Source organism: Pholis gunnellus (genome assembly GCF_910591455.1).
Source record: "Pholis gunnellus genome assembly, chromosome: 2".
Lineage (NCBI taxonomy): Eukaryota > Metazoa > Chordata > Actinopteri > Perciformes > Pholidae > Pholis > Pholis gunnellus.
In genome coordinates this window covers 14,811,294-14,830,721 of record NC_136536.1, presented here as the reverse complement: position 1 = coordinate 14,830,721, position 19,428 = coordinate 14,811,294, and the positions used below count along the sequence as shown (strand labels likewise).

Below are 19,428 nucleotides of genomic sequence, written 5' to 3'. Positions count from 1 at the left end.
TAAAACCTTCAAAATGTCCTGAAATGATACCAATTGCATGACCTCAGTGTCCTCAATGGTAGCTACAGCCCTGTACGTATAGTTACTTTACTTTGAAAAATTGTTCCAGGTCGTCGGTCAGTGTAGTATCAAGTTTTGAAGTATTATTAAAGGGTTGAATCTTGAATGTCAATATTATTAAATGCTTGGTACAGGAAATACAGACTCTGTACAGAAACTCTGACAAACTGTAGTCTCAAACCACGAATATGTTATTATTTAAAAATAAATACACCAAGAGACAACGTGAAATTGGCATGACAAATGACACAAAGATTGACGCAAGAAACTAAAGGCAGTAAACACCTTGGGTACACAGATTATAGGTCCTCTCTCATACTGCCACAGTAGCAATTCTCAAAATTGCCTTGTGTAAAAGCTTTTCTCTTTTCACAGGTGTGATATGTCGATATGCAAATCTTTACAAAGTCCTGATGTGAAAACAGGGAATGTCGAGAGTGTTTGTGTTGTAGTGCCTGTTCACTTCTCTCCCTGCCCAGCTCCCATACACAGACTCCCCTCTTCCTCGATGGTATCCAGCTCGTCTGTGCGAATGGCCTGTGTGATTAAATTCAACTCCTCACACAATGTCTCATACCGGTACCCCACACGGATGTCGGGAACGTTGGTGCGCCTGATGTCATTACTCTCCTGCCCTTCCTTGTTGTGATGTGGGCCGAGCCAGGATCTCTTCACCTGATACAGGGGAGGAGCAAAATTAAACATATTGTCGGGCAGAACAATAGACTGAGGAGGGAGTTTTGTAGTTATAGACAGTAAAACTCGATAACGTATTTTGTGCTATAAAGATAAGTGATACCCTTTGAGAGAATCCGCTCATCAGCACGCTGTTTCTGGCAAGCTCACACATGTCGCAGGAGCTCAGTTTCCACACCTGAGCAGCAATGCTGTACTCCTCCATCAAGGGCTCCTACACAGCACAGAATAAATATCACTTTAAGTCATACACTGCTCCTTGACGATTTTATACAATGTAGCATTTTCATTAAAATCTGTAAATAACCTAATTTTAGTAAACAAAGGTATGGGGAGTTTAAAAAGTAAATTACAACATACTGTTTGTCTTGCAACTGAACATACTAAATGTGTTACTGCAGGTCGGCCACACTGTTTTTTAACAAACTTTTTTCTTTAGATAGTTGTGATAACAGCAAGTGAATTTTAATGACATGGTGCCCGAAATTCTGTCTCAAAAAAGATGTGTATTGACCACTCGTGGAATGAAACACACCTGGAGTGGCCAGAAGTCAAACCAGAAGCCCAACTGTGGGCTAAGAGGATTCATCACCTGACATTGTTTCATTAAGAAGACAGTCAACAGGGTCTTCAGATGTCATAATGCTAAACCTATGATCAAATGTTGTCCTCTGCAAGATTAGAAATATGTGCATTCAGCAGCTTTAATCCTGGACATGTGTTCAAAAGCAGACTCTGCCAGTTACAATGTCAACTACAATTTAGAGAAGCAATTAGATACCTTCACTGTATCTAATTCAATTCAATGCTGGCAATAAGTTGTTTAAAAAATTGGGTGTGATATAAAAATACTGAGAATTATAACTTTAATTTAAAGTGCTTGGTATTGCTTTTTGTCCATCTTATACAAATACAAAATCTATAATTCCTGAGTGATAACTGCTTGCCTCCTCTTTGGACATATTAAAGGGTTGGTAATCTTGAGAAACTAGCAAGAGTAGGTTACATTTTGAAGAAGATTACCAACCCTAGCTTTAAGTGTCTAATTCATGTTTATTTGAAGACAGGTGTGCAGGAAGTGTCAGATTGATTAAGTCACATCTACTCAGTATTAACAACATGGAGACGGTGCTCATATTAATTACAATACAATTAGACAGCAAATGTGTCATGTGCCTAATTAGAGTGAGTGAACTTTCTCTTTCTTGAAAATTTTCTCTTCACGTCATATATACAGTATATATACCTATCCTTAACCTTTATTATTACATTTTGCTGCTACAATTCTAATTGTTTTGACATTTGAAAGGATTAATAACAAACTTAGAGAAAACCTAAAAATCTAAAATGTACGAGGTTACAATGATTGACTGGCGTACACTGACCTTGGTGAAGTGAAACTGCAGAGGGTCGTCCGTGGACAGAGAGACCACGAGGCCTCTGGACAGGTACTCTGGTAGAGGGTTACGATGGTAGCTGAGGAACAGGCTGTTATTGCTGAGAGGGGACATGGCGATACCTATCTGGGCCAAGTAGTACAGATACTGCAGCACAGGAGCCTGGAGGACCATAAAGGCATAAAGTGTGCTGTAATAAACAATCAATGCCCTAGGAGTAGATTAATACCACGGCCCTAATTTTCCATGAGCCTTTAAAGAAGTAACATTAAAACTCAAGTATTACTCAGCTAGATTATCTATTATTAGAGTCATAAATTCTTCACAAACTCTTGGACTGATACACTCTGAGCAGAGTTGTGATATTGAGGCCACACCTTCCTGAGCAGCAGCCCATGGGAGATGTTCTCTGACAGCAAGAAACCAGACACCAGGTGATGGATCGGCCCGGCCTCCCCACAATGAGGACGCAGGACGAGCGTGGGGAACCCTCGCTGCCTGGAACACAATAGACACAGAGACCAGAAGGTGACTTCAGCGGATTAAAGGGAGACAACAGATTTCAGCTTTGTTTGAGGTGTAAACAATCAGGCAAAGTATGGTCTGCATAGATGAAAAGTCGTCTAGTATAAGAGTTTATTTTGTTGTTTGTTACCCTGTACTACAGTACTGCGAATCTACACACACACTCGTATACATTTTACTTGTTATGAAGGTTTTTGTATTCTGTTTTCAATGAGTAGGTGGAGTTGAAACAATTTGCTATCAAATCAGTTCAGGATGCATTCAAAATTAAATCTTTCATAAATGAGTCCTTTAATTAATAATTAATGTCATACGGTTATTCAATCTGTTCCATTCCAAAAATATTTACATGCAAAATATTCCCTCATTCTCAAATAATGTTGTTAATGTTTAATGTTTTTATGTATTGTGTTTTGTAGCTGGTAAATAGTGAAGGAAAAGAAAGAAAAACTGACACAAGTTGTTGTTCCATTATTATTTGCATACAAACTGCAATTTCTCTTGGATATTAAACATATTTTAAAACTGGTTTTGTGCCTCACGGATATAAAAAGAAAGAAAGTAGATTATGTACCTGCGCAGGTGATTCAGCACGGTCATGTTTGCGTACATATAGTAGAGGTAGTAGGAGTAGGGCGGGTTGTCCTCCTCTGTCCAGTTGACTGGCAGCGGACTGTCCAGGTTGAAGATATGTTGCTCTGGTTTAGATTCATCATCCACACTGTCAAAACCCACAACCTGTGTGAGGAACCAACAAGAGACCCATGAAACCCTTTGAGCTCTGGCGACATGTGAATAATATAAATGTGTGATATTACAGCAAAGACTTCATACGTGCTGAAGGAAGAGGTGCAGCTCAGGATGGCTGCGGGGGTTCACTGTAACCTCAAACAGAGGCATGAAGACATTCTCCAACATCTCTTGGAAGTTGCACAGCTGTTTCTTCGTGTGGTAGACGTCACTTTGAGAGAGAAATGCAAACGAAGAAGTGACTTGTGAGATTATGGTTGTGTTGATGAAATGTACTTATGTATGCTGCAGATATTTCAATGATGCTCAGCGATGTGTGTTTGTAAACATCAATCCTTATTGATGTTTACAGACACACATCGCTTTAATTGGTGCTGGAAGAGTATTCAGGTATTTTACTTGAGTATTAATGTGTGTATGGAATGTGAAACTTGCCTTCCAGGCAGTTGTCTTAACAAAAGGTTACAGATCCTCTAATTAACATCAAAGGAGGTTTTTTACTATTTTCTAGTAGTGTAATCTATAACAAATCATCAAATAATCGTTATCTTATAAGTAAAATTGAAACGTGTAACTAAAATATGTTGTAGTGAAGAAAGAAGTATAAAGTGGCATAAAGTTGGAATTCCTCAATATTGTAGGCCTATTTAAGTACAATATTTGAGTAAATGTAGTATCATACTTCCCCCCACTAGGATTACTCACAAGAGTCTTGGCACTTGCACAAGCCAGCGCACATTGCTGGAGTAGACCTGATGTGTTACAGCCCACTTGGCCAGTTTGTCCCACTCGTCTCTGCAGCGTCCGTAGATCGACAACCTGAGCTCCTCGTTCTGGTACTTGCTCTCCTCCAGGTCTGCCATCACCTCCTGAAAAGCAGTGACACAACCAATCAGCAGATGGTGCCAGTGTCTCATGCACTCATTCTGCAGCTAACAGTGGTAACGGCATTTTTTAAAGAGCAAGGGAGCACCTTAACAATGTGGCCAAAATATTTCCCCTCGATGTGGTTGTCTGTTTTGATGAAGATCTCTCTCAGGATGGACTCGCCAATGGGGTTGTATTTGGCATTGAACTTGTCAAAGCGATGAAAAGTGTTACGGTCCTGCAGGAAGAGTTGAAATAGTTTCTCATTATCTAACGTTGTTGTCTGGTTGAATCAACATTCGTCATTTTGGTCCACTGATTAGCTTTTTGTCTGTCCATCATGGCCGTTACTCACTGCGTGCATGTCCAGGGTGTCCACGCTCAGGTCAAAGGCGGTCAGGTTCATGGTCTCAAACACCTCCATGAGCGTCTGACCTTTGCCTCTTTCTACGTGCACAATCTCCTTAGGATACTTCTTCATTGCCCTTTTGATAAAACGCAGAAGGTGCTTCTGGTTCATGCAGGATGAAGCGTGAATGTGTGTGTCCACCTGTAAAAACAGATAAATGAGACAAAAAAGTTATATATTGGAGTCTGGTTCTGGATAAACAATTTTGATTAGGCTCAGTAGAAACAGCCGCCAAGTTCACCTTACGGATATTGTAAAAGTCGCGATGTGGGACTTTCTTCTGTGCTGCCAACTCTTTCATCTCATTCAGCAGAATGTGCATCTGGAACTTGGAGCTAAGATACTGCAGACGACGATAGCAGAAGGACTTTCTGCAGCATAGGGAAACAAAAACAAGCAGTTGGTACTTTCTGAGAGAGATGGAAAATGTGGTTCAGATGGTTCAAAAAGAGACCAGAAAGTCTTGTGATAAACAATTTGAACGGTCAAGTTTCATAATTAAAAAAACAACAATCTAACACTGTTCTGTAATCAATAATAAGGAAGCGTACACTGGTCCGTTGATAATGAGGGCCATCATCACGTTCATATCAGCGATATACTCCTGCAGGTCTGGATACGGCAGGTCCAGCTCTGTGCTCCTGTTGGCAACATCGAAACTTAAGCAGGAAAGTCTCCGCTACCAACAAAAAAAGGTGCAAGTCTAAAAACATCCAACCACATCGAGGACAACAACATAAAGCATGCGAGTGATTCCTCATAAATATCTCACTTTTCCATAATCTTCCTCGTCGTGTACACATGCATGACACCATCCACCATCTTGAAGCCGTAACCAATGTCATGGGGCATGCTGGCAGGGTCCTGGTTCTCATAGGGGTGCCTTTCAGAAGCAGGTGGGTGCACTGTGGCATCTGAGAGGAAACAGAATGGTGCACTGTGTCACGGCTCTGAACGAGGTGGGAACGCACATGCGACTAAGGTCTGATTTAAACAGCCTGCACGTTGTGATAGCTTGGTAAGAGGAGTGTGACAGATGGATTGTGAAATCTGTGGGTGTGCCCGGTTATATCTTAAAATGAGAGTACGGCACACAACACTGGACATGACTTGTATTCCCATATTTAACCGGTATGTAGGACTTTGGGGGATCGATTGGCAGAAATGGAATATCATATTCATAACTATGTTTTCATTGGTGTATAATCACCTGAAACTAAGAATGTGAGTGTTTTTTGTTAGCTTAGAATGAGCCCTTCGTGTCTACATAGGGAACAGGTTCTCTCCACATAGTCCACAATGTTGCACCGTCATGTTTCGACTGCTGCTCAGAACGGACAAACCAGACACTGGCTCTGGAGAGGGCCTTTGCGCTTTTACGCTTCCTGAAGGCCACCGTACTGTTGTTTTGAGTTCAACCAATTTTGTTATTGTTTTTGTCTACAGATATGATATCTATTGCATGTCTGTCTGTCTTGGAGGAGGTTTGTTTTTGTGCCCAGTATATGAGGATGTAGATGTGTACATGTGTATGAACCTGCAGTGGCTGAGGTCTCTGGGATCTCCTCCTCATAGACATCCAAGTCCAGAGGTCTTTCGCTCAGCTCCTGAAGGCAGCGAGCGGTGGTCCTGCAGAAACTCTGCAGCGACAGACCCATATACTTCTGTCTGATGAACAGAGCCTTCACCACACATTTGGCTGCATCCAACAGATCTGTGAAGGGAACCTTGATAGAAGAACAATAGAATGAAAAGGAATCAAGTTGCAAGAAAAGGAAAAAAAGAAGGTGTCCTTTTCAGAGAGGAGGTGTTACTTAATTGTGAGAAACACCACAACGTGCTTCTAGTAAGAAATACTTTCTTTTCCAATCGTCCCTGCATTACTGGTGCTCTGACTTACCCCACATTTCTCCTCTCCAGAAATAGCGACTCGCTGGTACTCTTTCTCTGGAACCGGTTGTCTCTCCTGCAGGTCAAAGGCTTGGCTCTGCTCTTTCATGTATCTGATAAGAGATTAACAAAGAAAATTACTTAAACTATTTTCTATTCTGGTACTTTCTGCTAAGTATTCAATGCATAATGACACAACTGTTGCCTATAGCCAGGGAAAACACTCACTCAAGATCACTGGCACTGTCAGTCTTCATGAACTCCTGTTTGGCTCGCAGGAGGATGTCGGGTTCAAACCTGAGAACAGAGAGGCTCTTCGTTGTTAGCTTTTCGGATCATTAGAGCAGAGTCTCGTTGCAAATATATCCACAAATGTTGGTATATTAACTAACAACAACCTCCTTCTCTTCACTTACTTGACATCCTGGCTGATCTGTCGCTCAAGGCGATGACGTCTCTCCTCCAGCTGTTCTATGGGGCTGTCTTCTGGAAATTCATAAGGGGCGCTGCGCATCTCACTCTCTGCCAGAGGGCGTGAGAACAGCTCCTTCACAGAGACAGTAAACACCGTTATGAAAGTCTACACATCTAGCCACAAGTCATGTTAAAGTCAATCTTTAATATTCAAATCACAAATCAAGACCCACCTTCACAGAACTGCTTTTAATGTGTGACGAATGTGCGTTCTATGTTTTAAGTGTTTAGCTTTGTAATGATGATTTTAATGTTTGTAAAGAATTTTGAAAAGCGCTATATAAATAAAATGTATTATTATTATTATCTTTTAGGTTCATAATAAAGTACTAACCTCAGCAATCTCCTTGTACTTCCCGTCCATGGATGTACGCAGGTCAATGGATTGTTTCAAGGCCACTGGGATCCCAGGCAAGGAATGCTGGGAAGTGAGGAGGTGGCGGGCACCACGGAGATCAGCTGGAGATAAAGAGGAGGAGAAAGAGGGAAACTCATAAAATGAGTGAGAAAATTATGTATCTTTGGAAGTACTGAAGAATGTCTCTTCTAGAATAATACAAACTGTAGTTTCAACTCAAGAAACGAAGGACGGCACATTAAGGCCTCAGTATCTTCTAATCAAACAAGTAACGACCTCATTTCAGTCGCTCTAAAGACGCACACAGCAACTAATTTCAGGTCGAAAAGATCATAAATCAGTTTTGCTCGCAACAGCTGCATCCTATTAACTGTCAATGAGATTATCAACCAAGATGGAAACAGCAAACGTCTAGAATGAAACAAGTAGGCTCAACATGGAAATGAATCAGCTAAACTGGCTTAATCAGTTTCATGAGAGTACTCTGTCTTTATGATTTGTCATTTCTTCAACATATAATTCACAATGACCAAAACAGTCTGCAGAAGATTGATGTTTCTCTGCCAGTGGGCCTTCACACAACAGTGGAGGTCTGAGGTCAGCGCCTCAAGACACAATGGACCATTCAGGTGGAGAGCCCATCAGCACATACACCGGCTAATACCCTCCATTGTTGACATTTCAAGACCCAAGTTTTAGACAAACCCAGTTATCATGGAAAGGAAAGAAACAAACAAGAAGGGGGAGGATCATCGAAAAAAGACTTGGGACAAAGACAGCTGGTGAGTGGATGCTCGGAGAGGAGGTTATAAGCAGCGATGAGGAAAACAAAGATGTGAGAAACAAACGGTGAGGAGAGACAATGCCTTCGCTGCTGTGTTTTCCCTCTGGGTGTATATTTAGCAGTCTGTCTGCAAGGATATTAATCTTTCCCTCGAAACTACGCACCTGCCACTGAAATATTCATCATCCTGTTAAATATTTCATCCTGTGTGTGCTAGAGTGTCATTGATCCTGTTGTCTCTCGGCATTTATAGACCATACACAGAAGAAGGTCAAAGAGGGCACACTGTAGGATACCTGCAGTCTGTCTTGTTTGTGTTGAGCCTGATTTATTTAACACAGCATGTCTGAGTCTGTCTGCGTTATGGGAACAGTAGAGGATACCAAAGAGGCCAATTAACTGGGCTGATTAGGACTCAACTAAAAGTTTCATTAAAGGTACAAAAACACTTGAGAAGGCAGACGGAATGGTGGCTATGAAGAGAAAAGAGGCGATGGTGTAATCATTGGCCACAACTCACCACGTTGCTTATCACCTTCTGCTTAACACTGTCCAATCAACACATCCCACTCAACACGCTGAACAAGTTTGCCTGCACCACAAGGCAGCGAGGTCAAAACATACACAAGTATCTCGGACTAGAATACCTCAGAGAACACGGAGGGAATCACAAACTTCTTCAGTGTATATATTCAAGTGGGCTGATGCTTTGACCTTTAAAAGACGAGCTCCAACATTAAGCTGTGAGTTGGAGTACGTTCAGAAAAAGAAAAAAAATAATAATGTACAAATAATAATAGAATTAATGTTGATTAATGAGATCACCTCTACAGGAAGAGTTCTAACCATATGAGTTCATCTGTGAGGTAGTTTGAAAAAAAAGACACAAAATGATGGTAGATCTAGAAAAAGATATATTTGGAAAACGATTCTTAAATAAAATAAGCAGGAAGTTTAACAGACTGAGAGAAAAACAAAACGTTTTTGTTACAAAGGGTTGCAGAACATATAGTATAGCTATGCTATGTTACACCATAAAAAGTATATATATAAAGACCAAACAAGACATCTGAAGACTTTGACATGAAAAAGAACAATTGTTGCGTCATCTGCAAACATTATAGAAGAACCTCTACCCCGACAAATTTATTAAATTGTCATACATGTACATAATAAATAATACATAGCTTAAATAAATAATAATGACAACACATGCTGTGAAGCCAAACTGTCCTCGAAGTTTCAGTCATAAAGTCCACAAAGTCAAGCTACAGATAAATGCTCCTCCGGTGATGGGAGGGAGCATGTCTGTGTAATGCACTGGCCGGCTAAGATGTTATCTCTGCTGTCGGTTTGGTGCACATCAATTTCTCGTGATAACAGTGGACGCTGGTGTGGAGGGCAGGAGCCAACCAGCGGCAAAGACATCCATACGGGGCCACAGCAAAGCCGAGCCTAGCCAAGCCTGCTGGGCCCGGAGCTAATCCCCTAATGGCTGCTATATTTGGATCATAGCATCCGTGGTTACATAACAACTCATCCCCCCACAGTTTGAGAGCAAACCACTCAGGAATGAAAAGTCAGACATGTTTCACTTGAACATGTACCACATAATCTAGTTGTATGAAGCTTTTATTGATCTAGGAAGAAAGCAAAGAAAGCAACATGAGGACCAAATGTAAGCTGAGTAAAACGGATTGAAGGTGTTTAATACGACTAGTTGAATAGAAGACAATGCAACACATCATCTTCCTCAGCCTCAAAATGAGGTCAAAGAGTTTCAGCTTACTGGGGGACTTCCGCTGCATGTATATTTCAGCAGCAACACAAAGTATGGAGAGACTTAACTCTAGTGTAATTTAAACAGGATGCCGCGGTGTAATAGATCCTCGGGGATGAGATCACGAGTTGGAAGTCTACAGGCCATAGTAGAGCAAGAGGTCAGGGGTCAAGAGACTTTGTGTGGGACTGCTTGTGCCCCTGCCCCTTTGTCAGAAAACTTGTTGTTACTGAGAACAAGAATCCCTGTCCCAGCATATTTAAATACATTCCTGAAAGATTATACTTGAACATCAAGACATTCCCTTTCTTTTACCCCCATCTCATCTCATCTCTCCTCTTCTCTCTGTGTTTTCTGCCATCAGGCGGGCCATGCATAATCAACCACTGTCTACCTGTTTACATTGATTAGGCAGATTTGGTATTCAGTCAGTGTGCCAGTGACTCACAGCCTCCGTGGCAAATGTCTCACAGCGAGAACCAATACTTACTCACAGCTCACATGTGTCAGTGCTGCTGAGAAAGCAGGAATAACAATATAAACAAAGCAGGACTGGAGGTTAATTTAAAAATGTTTTTAATAAGATTGGATACCTTTTAAACTATGGAAATGCTAGTGCTGTAACACCACCTCCGTTTCAGTGCAGATAACTAAATCACACTTTTTTATACCTTACTTTGAGGAATATACTTTTTTTCCTGCAAAACCCATTTTTGCAGGCAAAAGTCTCAAATGTTCCATGTTATCGTCACGCAAGCAGGTGTACAGGCAACATAAAATATCCATAAACTAGCAAAGTTAATTTAGGAAATATGGAAACAAGATTACAAATCTCACCAGGCATTTTGAAGCCATGCTTTTCAGTATTTGAGAATTTTTGACACTTTGTGCTTTGGACACAAAAAAACGATCGACGTTCAATACTTGGCCCCAGCTTTTAGTGCCAGAATATCAAATCAAAGCAGTTTGGTTTCCACAACTATAAAACATCTATAAAATCTGAAAAAAACACATGTCACTTATCTGTCACTCCAGAAAATATGGCAGACACACAATTGAACATAACAACAATTAAATCTGTCTGCTCACTATCACATAGGGAGCGTCTATGTTATAGGACAAGCACATGCATTGAAGAGAGAATGAAGCAGGATTTAACGACGCTCCTCTTAAGGATGCCTCCTCCTCCTGCATCTCTCAATGGCTCTGCATCAAGCAGCTGACGTCTCTCAAGATGTGTAATCAACATCTTTTGTTTAGTCTCTGCATAATCTAAATGTCTGCTGATGGCTGATGTTGGTATTCAAGTAGAAACTTCTTTCCTGCGTTTTCACTACTACTGTCAGCCTTCTCACTTGAACCATACAGAAAAGGAATGCTAAAAACACGAAGGCAGGATGTCCACTAGCCCTAAAAACAACCCTCTTGTTTAGATCACACAGCTGCAGGTGTAGTCAGCACAATTGATCGATCTGATCCGCTTCCTTGTGCACAGTTGCACCTTAACACCATCTCCAAAAGATATAAGACAGCTAGTTTGTGGGGCAATCAATCGACACACTAAAGCCCACTATAGACAGCACTGCTCAGGGCTATTACACAAAGCCGCCAAGGGACAGGCAGAGGAGTGTGGTAGTGAGTGTGAAAGAGGGAAAGGAAAAAGGGGGGAGGGTTAGAGGGGAAGAGCGTTATTTGTGCTTTTGCACAGGACGAGGGTAGTGGAGCGTACCTGTCTCCTCAGAGCCGGAGTTAACCAGCAGCTATCAGGGCCAGGAGAGGAGAGGAGAGAGAGAGACAGAGAGATGGAGCATGCTAAATAGCAAATGGCCCAGGATGGCGTCTGCTGTCACTTCAAGATGGGTTAAACATGACGGGAGGGAAGGATGGAGATGGATAACAAGAAAGAAACACTTCAAACACTTCATAAAAAACACACATACGCTCACACATAAACATGCTCTCACAGAGTCAGAGTCATCTCCTCTATTCCCTTAATCTGTCCCTATCATACATACAAAGAGCTGGTCCAGCAAGTCCATGAACTCCCCCTCACATCCCAGTGAGTGACCCCCCTCTGCTCTGTCTGCCTCCTGGTTCAGGCCAGCTGTCGCTGCACGAGCTTCCTCTGGAGCTGATCCTCCTCATTTAAATGCCTCTGACATGTATCTGGAACGTACCACAGGAGGGAGAGGAGGCAGGGGGGGGGAGACGTACATCACTGGAGGATGTGGGTCCTACTGCTGTGAGTTTCCCCAACAACACCCCCGCTGTCCTCTACTTTGTCCTCTGTGCTGTGTTTTGCTGAGAGGACCATGTGTTCGGGATGTTTGTGTCGTCTGTGTGAATAAAATGGTGCTGCCTCAGCGGTAAGGTTTGAGATGTCATGGTCTTTTTTTTTTGCCAGCTGAATAGCAGCAGTCTGAGGGAGATGAACATTTAATAAAAGAGACCTTGCCTCCATGTCCTCTCACATGAGTGAAATTAAAGGGCCAGCACGTTGTGCTCATTATGGTTGCAGCAGTAATTTCTGGAACATACTTTCTCATGCTATAAACACAGAGCCGTGTGTATGCTAAAACTGCTGAAATAACACATTCATAATTCATTAAAACGATGCAATTTCATGACGCAGAATGAGAGACGTTTGTGACATCTGTCATTGTGTCTGCAGTGTGCAAGCTTCTCTGCGGTCATATCTCTCCTCTTATTATTCTACACTGTGCTCTGGATAACAGCTGCCCGCTTTAATTGCAAAAATATGGAATGAAAAAGGTTTCAAGCGTTTACCAGACTGCACATTAATTGCTGTTAAGATCTGGATAAAAACTTCCAACAGCCTATATATTTGTTATTGTTGTCTCTACCATGCTCGTGGTAAAGAGGTACATCTTAAAAAGTTTATCACAAATATATTTTTTCCTTTTTAAAAACACTAAATAATTTAGGGTTTATGTAGTCTCTAGAAAAAGTTGCTCAAACAGATATAATAGTGAATTTGTTGGGGACTATTTTCAGTGCACCAGTGACTATTAACAGCAGTGGACCGTGTATGTGATTTAGTCAAAATAAACTACAGTTCCCATGTTCCCAGTGTGGTTCTTCGATGTGTTTTTAATAGTTGTTGGACAGCAATTGAGCTCTATGAGACAGAGGAAAAAGCTCTGCAGGCTTTGGAAATCCCAGATCAATTAATTTGATGAGATTTGTTGACAATAGGGAAAATATAGAGAATATTGCCCTTCTTATCCTTTAAACTATCATTTCTGAAGCTGTTCAAACCAAATATAATGCACTTTGCTCTATTCTAGGACCCTGAGCATCCAATCAGAATTTCCATACAACTCAATACAGTATCATACATACAAACGGACCAGTCAGAACTTCATATACCGCAAGTAAAACACATGTTTCTCCTCCTTTCAAGCTCATCGCGAGCTGCTGACAAACTGGATTAATCCAGTTTGAAAGCACTGCTGACAAACTGGACAGAAAAAGACACAGAGTGCTACAGAAAGCCAAACGCAATCCGACGTCAGGCAAATCACTGCTGAACCTCGAAAGGCACTTAAAGCCAAAATAGCTTTCACGAGATCGAATCAAATTGATGAGGCCTCAAGAGGAGCACAATAAACAAGATTGCGGTTTATTGACTCATCAGGGCAGCTCCGTATATTCAGACTCGGCTCCCTCTGGTGGGCCAATGCTGCATCACACACAAACCAACATAAGCGTGTCACAAATTTAACTCTAGATGCTTGCAAAGCATGAATCCACCCAACCTAAAAGTCATTGCATTTTCATCTATAGCGATGCATCAGTCTATTAAAAAAACATTTCAAGAAAACTGATGTCTTCAATTTGCTTGTTTTTTTCTTCTTCTGACCAACAGCCCAAAGGCTAAAAATAGTTAATTGTCACACAAGATGATAAAGCAGCAAATCTTCATATTTGGAACCAGCTAATATTTGGTATTTTTGCTTAAAAATGATTAAAACGATTAGTTGATTTTTAAAAAAGCTGCAGATTAATTTGATGTCAATCAACTAATCAATTAATCGACTAATAAATTAATCGACTAATCATTGTAGCTTTAAAAAAGTTATCTGAAAAGAAGCTATAACTATGACTCTAAGATGAATGTATTCAAAAGTTTCCCTTTGAGATCTGGTGAATAGAAATTTTAAGTAGGACCAAATATAAATACTTACTCTACATAAGTAGATGTCTATCTCTTTAAGCCAAGAGACAAAACTCTACAATATTTCAGTCACTACATATTTTCTTTAATGTCATATCATGTCAACAGCAGCATGCACAGTACCTTTCAAACAAGATTCCGGCTCTCCACACGTCGATGTGTTGCAAACCGTATGAATACAATAAGAGGTGGTCCCACCCACAGGGCACAAGTCCACGAGACCTCTCACAGGACAGATGTTGGTTCTTATGAGACACAGACAACTAAACAACAGTAGGCACACGAGGAGTGACTCACTAAAGGTTATCAGATGAAGGTGTGTTGGGGTGGGAGTCCCAGGGCTCGGTCAATCATTGTTTGTACAGATTGCGTTACTGAGGGGAGAGACAAGGCTTAACATTTAACCTACAGGGTCTCTCTCCTGTAATTACAGTATTTGTTTCTGACACAGACCCCGACATGTGTGGACACAAAACGATGACAAGCATGTGCCACAACCAAAGGCGGCGTGAACAAGATGTGGGCGAAGTACAATGTGTTCAAAGGTCCATCGTGAACCTCATGTACTGTATACATGATCATTCTGACTAACGGCCAGGTGTAGTAAATCATAGTTTTTCCTCTTTTATGTTATTGTAGTATTGCTTTCCTGCAGAGGTGGAAAGTACTTCTATACTTTTATCAAAAATTGAACTCATTACCCCGCTATAATTTTCTGACAGCCATAATTACTTGTTACCTTGCAGGTTATGATGCATTGGTACAACATTAAAAATGGCGTTCACACATTAACTTATCAGTAATAACAATTTAAGATATGATAATATATAACACTGGCAGGAGCCCTTCTGTTGCATAATCAGCATACTTTTCAGAGTATAGAACTTTTGTGCTTTTACTAATGGAGTATTTTTCTACAATCACTTGAGTAAAGCGGCTGTCCTGGATATGGGAAAACCCTTATTTAACAAAGAAACAAGTTATTTAATATATATTTTACTCTTGTGAACTATTATTTATCATTTATTTTGTGCTCCTGTGAGTAGTCATAATGTCATTGTCATTGATATTATAAATCCATCTGTTTTTTATATCTGTTAAATACTATAGTGCTATATAATAAAGTTTATGATTATTACAATTATAGTTTCCAAGAGAGTGTGTGTATTTGCCTTTGCTGAAGATAATGACTGTTTATGTCACTTACTGTGCAAAGCTTTCATTAGTAAGAACATATCTTGCTACGTTCTTCTTTATTTAAGTAGCTCAACAAGTGTAAAACAGCACGAGGCACAGAACAGGCTGACTGGTGAGTGGGTGGCACTCTAATCTCAGAACTACCTTTTTCACAGCCAGAGAAGTGATTCACACACTGCCGTTCTCTGCAGAGTTCCACAAAACCTGCAATAATGTCTAAATATGGACAACACCAAAACAACACTTCGCCTCAGCTCTTCACACAATAACAGCAAAACAGAGCAAAGGGCTGTCTGATAGACAACAGTATTTGTTTAGCGGGTCCATAAAAGAAAGGTTAGATGTGAGTGATTCAAACTCATTTGATGCTGATTAGATGAGCTGCAGCCTTCCAGGTCTATTCCACTCTGCTGCGCTGATTGATTGGCCCGTTAGATTGGATCAAAAGTTCAGGATCCACAAGACAAAGCTCCTCCGGGATGCTAAGTGTCGATTTAGACAATCATTAAACGAGTGAAATTAAAGTTTCTGACGATAAATCCTTTATGATCCTGTTATGAGCGACTGCAGCAGATTCAATAACAACGATCACTTTATGGAGTTTTCATTAAGCATTTAAATAAAAGACATTTAAATAAAAGACACTAGCAATTATTCAAATAGTCCATCAAAATTCAGTTAAATGATAGTGAATCTGCAGCCTGTTTTCACTGCACGGATTACTATTTACGCAGACTGTACTGTATAATGTTACCAAAACTAGATTAGTCCCCTTTTGAAAAACAAAAGATGATGAGTCGCCTAAATGTCGTCTTTGCCTACTCAGATGGCTCCCTGGATGCTTTAACAACATAAAATCTTAAATGTGCTTCTGGAGAGTCTTTCTAAATCAAACCCCAGAGGAAGAATCTCTGCAAAGCACTCTACGACTATAAAACAGAAAAATAAATCCGACTGTCAAATATAAAAGCTAAGACGGCCTCTCATCAGTTCAGTGACTGTTTACTCCTCCGTAACAAATTCTGTAACAGCCACTGACAGCTACGAGCTATAAATGAGGGTAGTCATAGAGAGCATCCTCACTGCAGGGGTTGGTAAATCACTTTGACTTCCAGCTGTTGTATTTATTGTCAGGGCTTCAAATCAATCTCTGACCACGTTGACAGTCATCGTAATGTCACAGCATGTCACTGTCTGTCATACGTGTCTCTTTTTACATATTGTAGAAAATTAGTTTGGATTAGGAGACGACACAGAATGAACAGAGGGAGGGTAATGTCTGCCATATGGTCATTCTACACTCTTTGTAGTTTGGATGAAAGGCTGACCGGCGTGTGCCTACATCAGAGTGGAGGCTAATCCTCTCATTCAGCGGGGATCAAGTCCTGAGGTACCAACCTATATATTCTATCTAGGCCACATACTGCCATCAGGCTACATGAAAGACACATGTCATCATATTTGTCTAAGCAACGCATTAATAATAACAAAGTATTCTCAGGTACATTTTCTCATCTTGTTTGGAAACATGTTTGGAAAGGACGTCACAAGCCAAAAGGGTCCCCAACACACGAAGGACCATGTAATCATTTAAGTTAAAACATGAAAACTGACAAAATCAGTTTTCCCCTCACAACAACGAGTTAAGCAACATTTCAGCAACGTCAGAGTGGTTTCATACAGCACTGGCTGATCCTACTGTAAATTAACCTCTGGCTGGTGCTAGAGAATGCTTGTATGCATGTTGTGTCCCTTATAAAAATCAGCCAGAGAAAAAGGGATGAAAAGAAAAGCTGTAAGAAAGCACACTGACATGAACCTGCAGGGTATAAATGCCGAAATCCTCCACAGAGAGGATCCCCGGCTACACCTCCTTCATCAACAGGTTTGCATTTCCCCAAAACTACTCGCAGAGAAAAAGTATTGCACACTGGTCTCCTCTGATGAGTGCTTTGTTTCTTTGATAAATGATCATAAATCAAAGTATAATGTATAATATATAATAATATAATGGTTCAAAAAGTCAGAAATCACATAAAAAGGACAGTCCAGAGCCACAGTACCTCAGGCTCAGTTCATGTGAGACTGCTCCTCTGTTACTGGACCGACACATTCAAACCGTCCTCCTTCTCCATCTCCATGCAACCTCCACTCACCTGTGCCGGCTGCATACTGCAGGCTGCCCCGCTTCCGAAACGGGGAGAGGGGCTTGTTTTTAGCCCCGGTGGCGGTCCCTGGGGGCAGGTTGGAGGACATGATCCCAGGTTGTGTGGTTCAGCTTGGCAGTGATGGGAAAAGGAGAGCCGAGTGAGTCAGAGCTGCGGAGGACCGAGCGTCGGAGAGCTAAGGAGGAGAAAAGAGAGGAGAGGGAGGAGATGTAGCGCAGATGCTGGGAGCTTGAGGGGGTTTGATTGCAGTCAGCATACGTGTGTGTATTTAAATGTGTGTATGTGTGTGTGTGTGTGTGTGCTACGTGCCTGTGAGTAGGGATTTCCAGACTGGTTGGTCCAGTGTGGGGCTGCAGTGCATCCCTCTGCAGCGAAACAGACCCCGCCCCCTCCAAAAGGCTCTCGTGCCTGAGCTGCAGCACTGATGGAGGCTGAGGGGCGGGATGGAGGGGCTCGGCTTCCCCCCTGCCACGCAATAACACACACACACACACACACACACACACACACACACACACACACACACACACACACACACACACACACCGGGTACAAAACACACTTGCAGGCAGTCTGCAGTTCTGCTGTTGCTATGACAACCACAAATCATGAGCAAATCAATGGGGAGAAAAGTTGTGTTTATAGAAAGATTCATAGGAAAATAAAATGCTACAAAGGAATGTGACAACACTTGAGAATTTCATAGTTTCACTATATCATTTTTTGACACACTTTTTAAGTTTTATTTCTCATGTATTTATTAGTTTCAGGGGGTCAACTGAGAACTATTTTCATTATTGTTTAAAAAATGTTCTGTAAAATGTCAGACAAATGTGAAAATACTTCATAATCAAAGCAACAACAAGCCAGGATGGGCTTTAAACGTCTTCAAATTGCTTTTTTGGGGTCTAACCAACAGTCCAAATGCAACCAAGTCAACTAATTGATTAATCCACTTATATCAGCTCTAATTATACTAAATGTATGATAAAATTACACTTGAAGATCACCCTTTTGTTCCACCTCTTCTGTTGGGATGGCCCTGAATGATGCTCAATCATTTGATTGTTGTGACTTCTCACAGGCCTGTGAGAGGAGAGGCAGTGTGATGAGAGAGGACAGTAGTGACAGAGTAGCCTGCGGTGCAAAGTATTCTTAGAAAACCATTTATATTCCAGAGAGACATGCAGATGAGAGCACAAATCAGTCTAACATCCGTCTTTCCTCTCTGCAGGATTTATGGGTTTTACGTCACACTGCCTTTGTAAATACAGACCAGGAGGAGCTCACAGTAAAATATGACAGGATGATGGAAACCCGACGTCTATTCAGTCCTGACATAATCACCTGAAGGATCAATATATCAGAGTCACCTCCTGGCTGAAAAACACATATAAGTGCAAAACAGTGACCGTTTATAATCCTTCACGTTTCAATGTGTGCAATGTGGAGCCAGCGCCCTCTTGTGGTATTTATATGGAAGTAGTGACACAGACTGCAGCACTTCATTTTACTGCAGTCTGTGAATGTGAGTGAGAGAAAAGCTGCTCAGTGACACCATTAAAATGGTAGAACATGTTTAAATCGCCAAAGACACATTTTAATTAAAATGATGGACCTTGAAAGGGCACATAGTATATAGCCTCAGAATTATACTATATTCTAGGAATGATTTAGTTGTTTTTATTTTTCAAAACAGGCCACGAGTGTCAGTGTAATAGTCATGAGGCTCAGCACAAGTCATTCATTATATAGAAGGAAAGATGGTCTATGTTTGGTTCATACCCAAAATGTAAACATGGTGTCTAATAGAATATAACTATATTGTTTAATGTTTAATAACGCAGCAGTAGCATTAGCTAATGTCCATCCATG

General features: G+C 41.1%; 1 protein-coding gene across 1 annotated transcript; it reads right to left on the bottom strand.

Annotated features, from left to right (window-relative positions):
• Nucleotides 1-474: 474 nt before the first annotated feature.
• Nucleotides 475-17,641, bottom strand: ampd2b (adenosine monophosphate deaminase 2b; the record flags this gene model as incomplete). The annotated part of the gene is made up of 18 exons (XM_079183368.1): nucleotides 475-735; nucleotides 860-970; nucleotides 2,142-2,315; nucleotides 2,531-2,651; nucleotides 3,253-3,416; nucleotides 3,513-3,639; nucleotides 4,134-4,297; nucleotides 4,402-4,533; nucleotides 4,651-4,845; nucleotides 4,946-5,075; nucleotides 5,256-5,345; nucleotides 5,477-5,618; nucleotides 6,242-6,431; nucleotides 6,605-6,707; nucleotides 6,823-6,891; nucleotides 7,011-7,141; nucleotides 7,403-7,527; nucleotides 17,542-17,641. 18 exons carry the CDS (start codon nucleotides 17,639-17,641, stop codon nucleotides 520-522), a joined length of 2,484 nt encoding a protein of 827 aa, XP_079039494.1. The 3' UTR covers nucleotides 475-519.
• Between the last annotated feature and the right edge of the window lie 1,787 nt (nucleotides 17,642-19,428).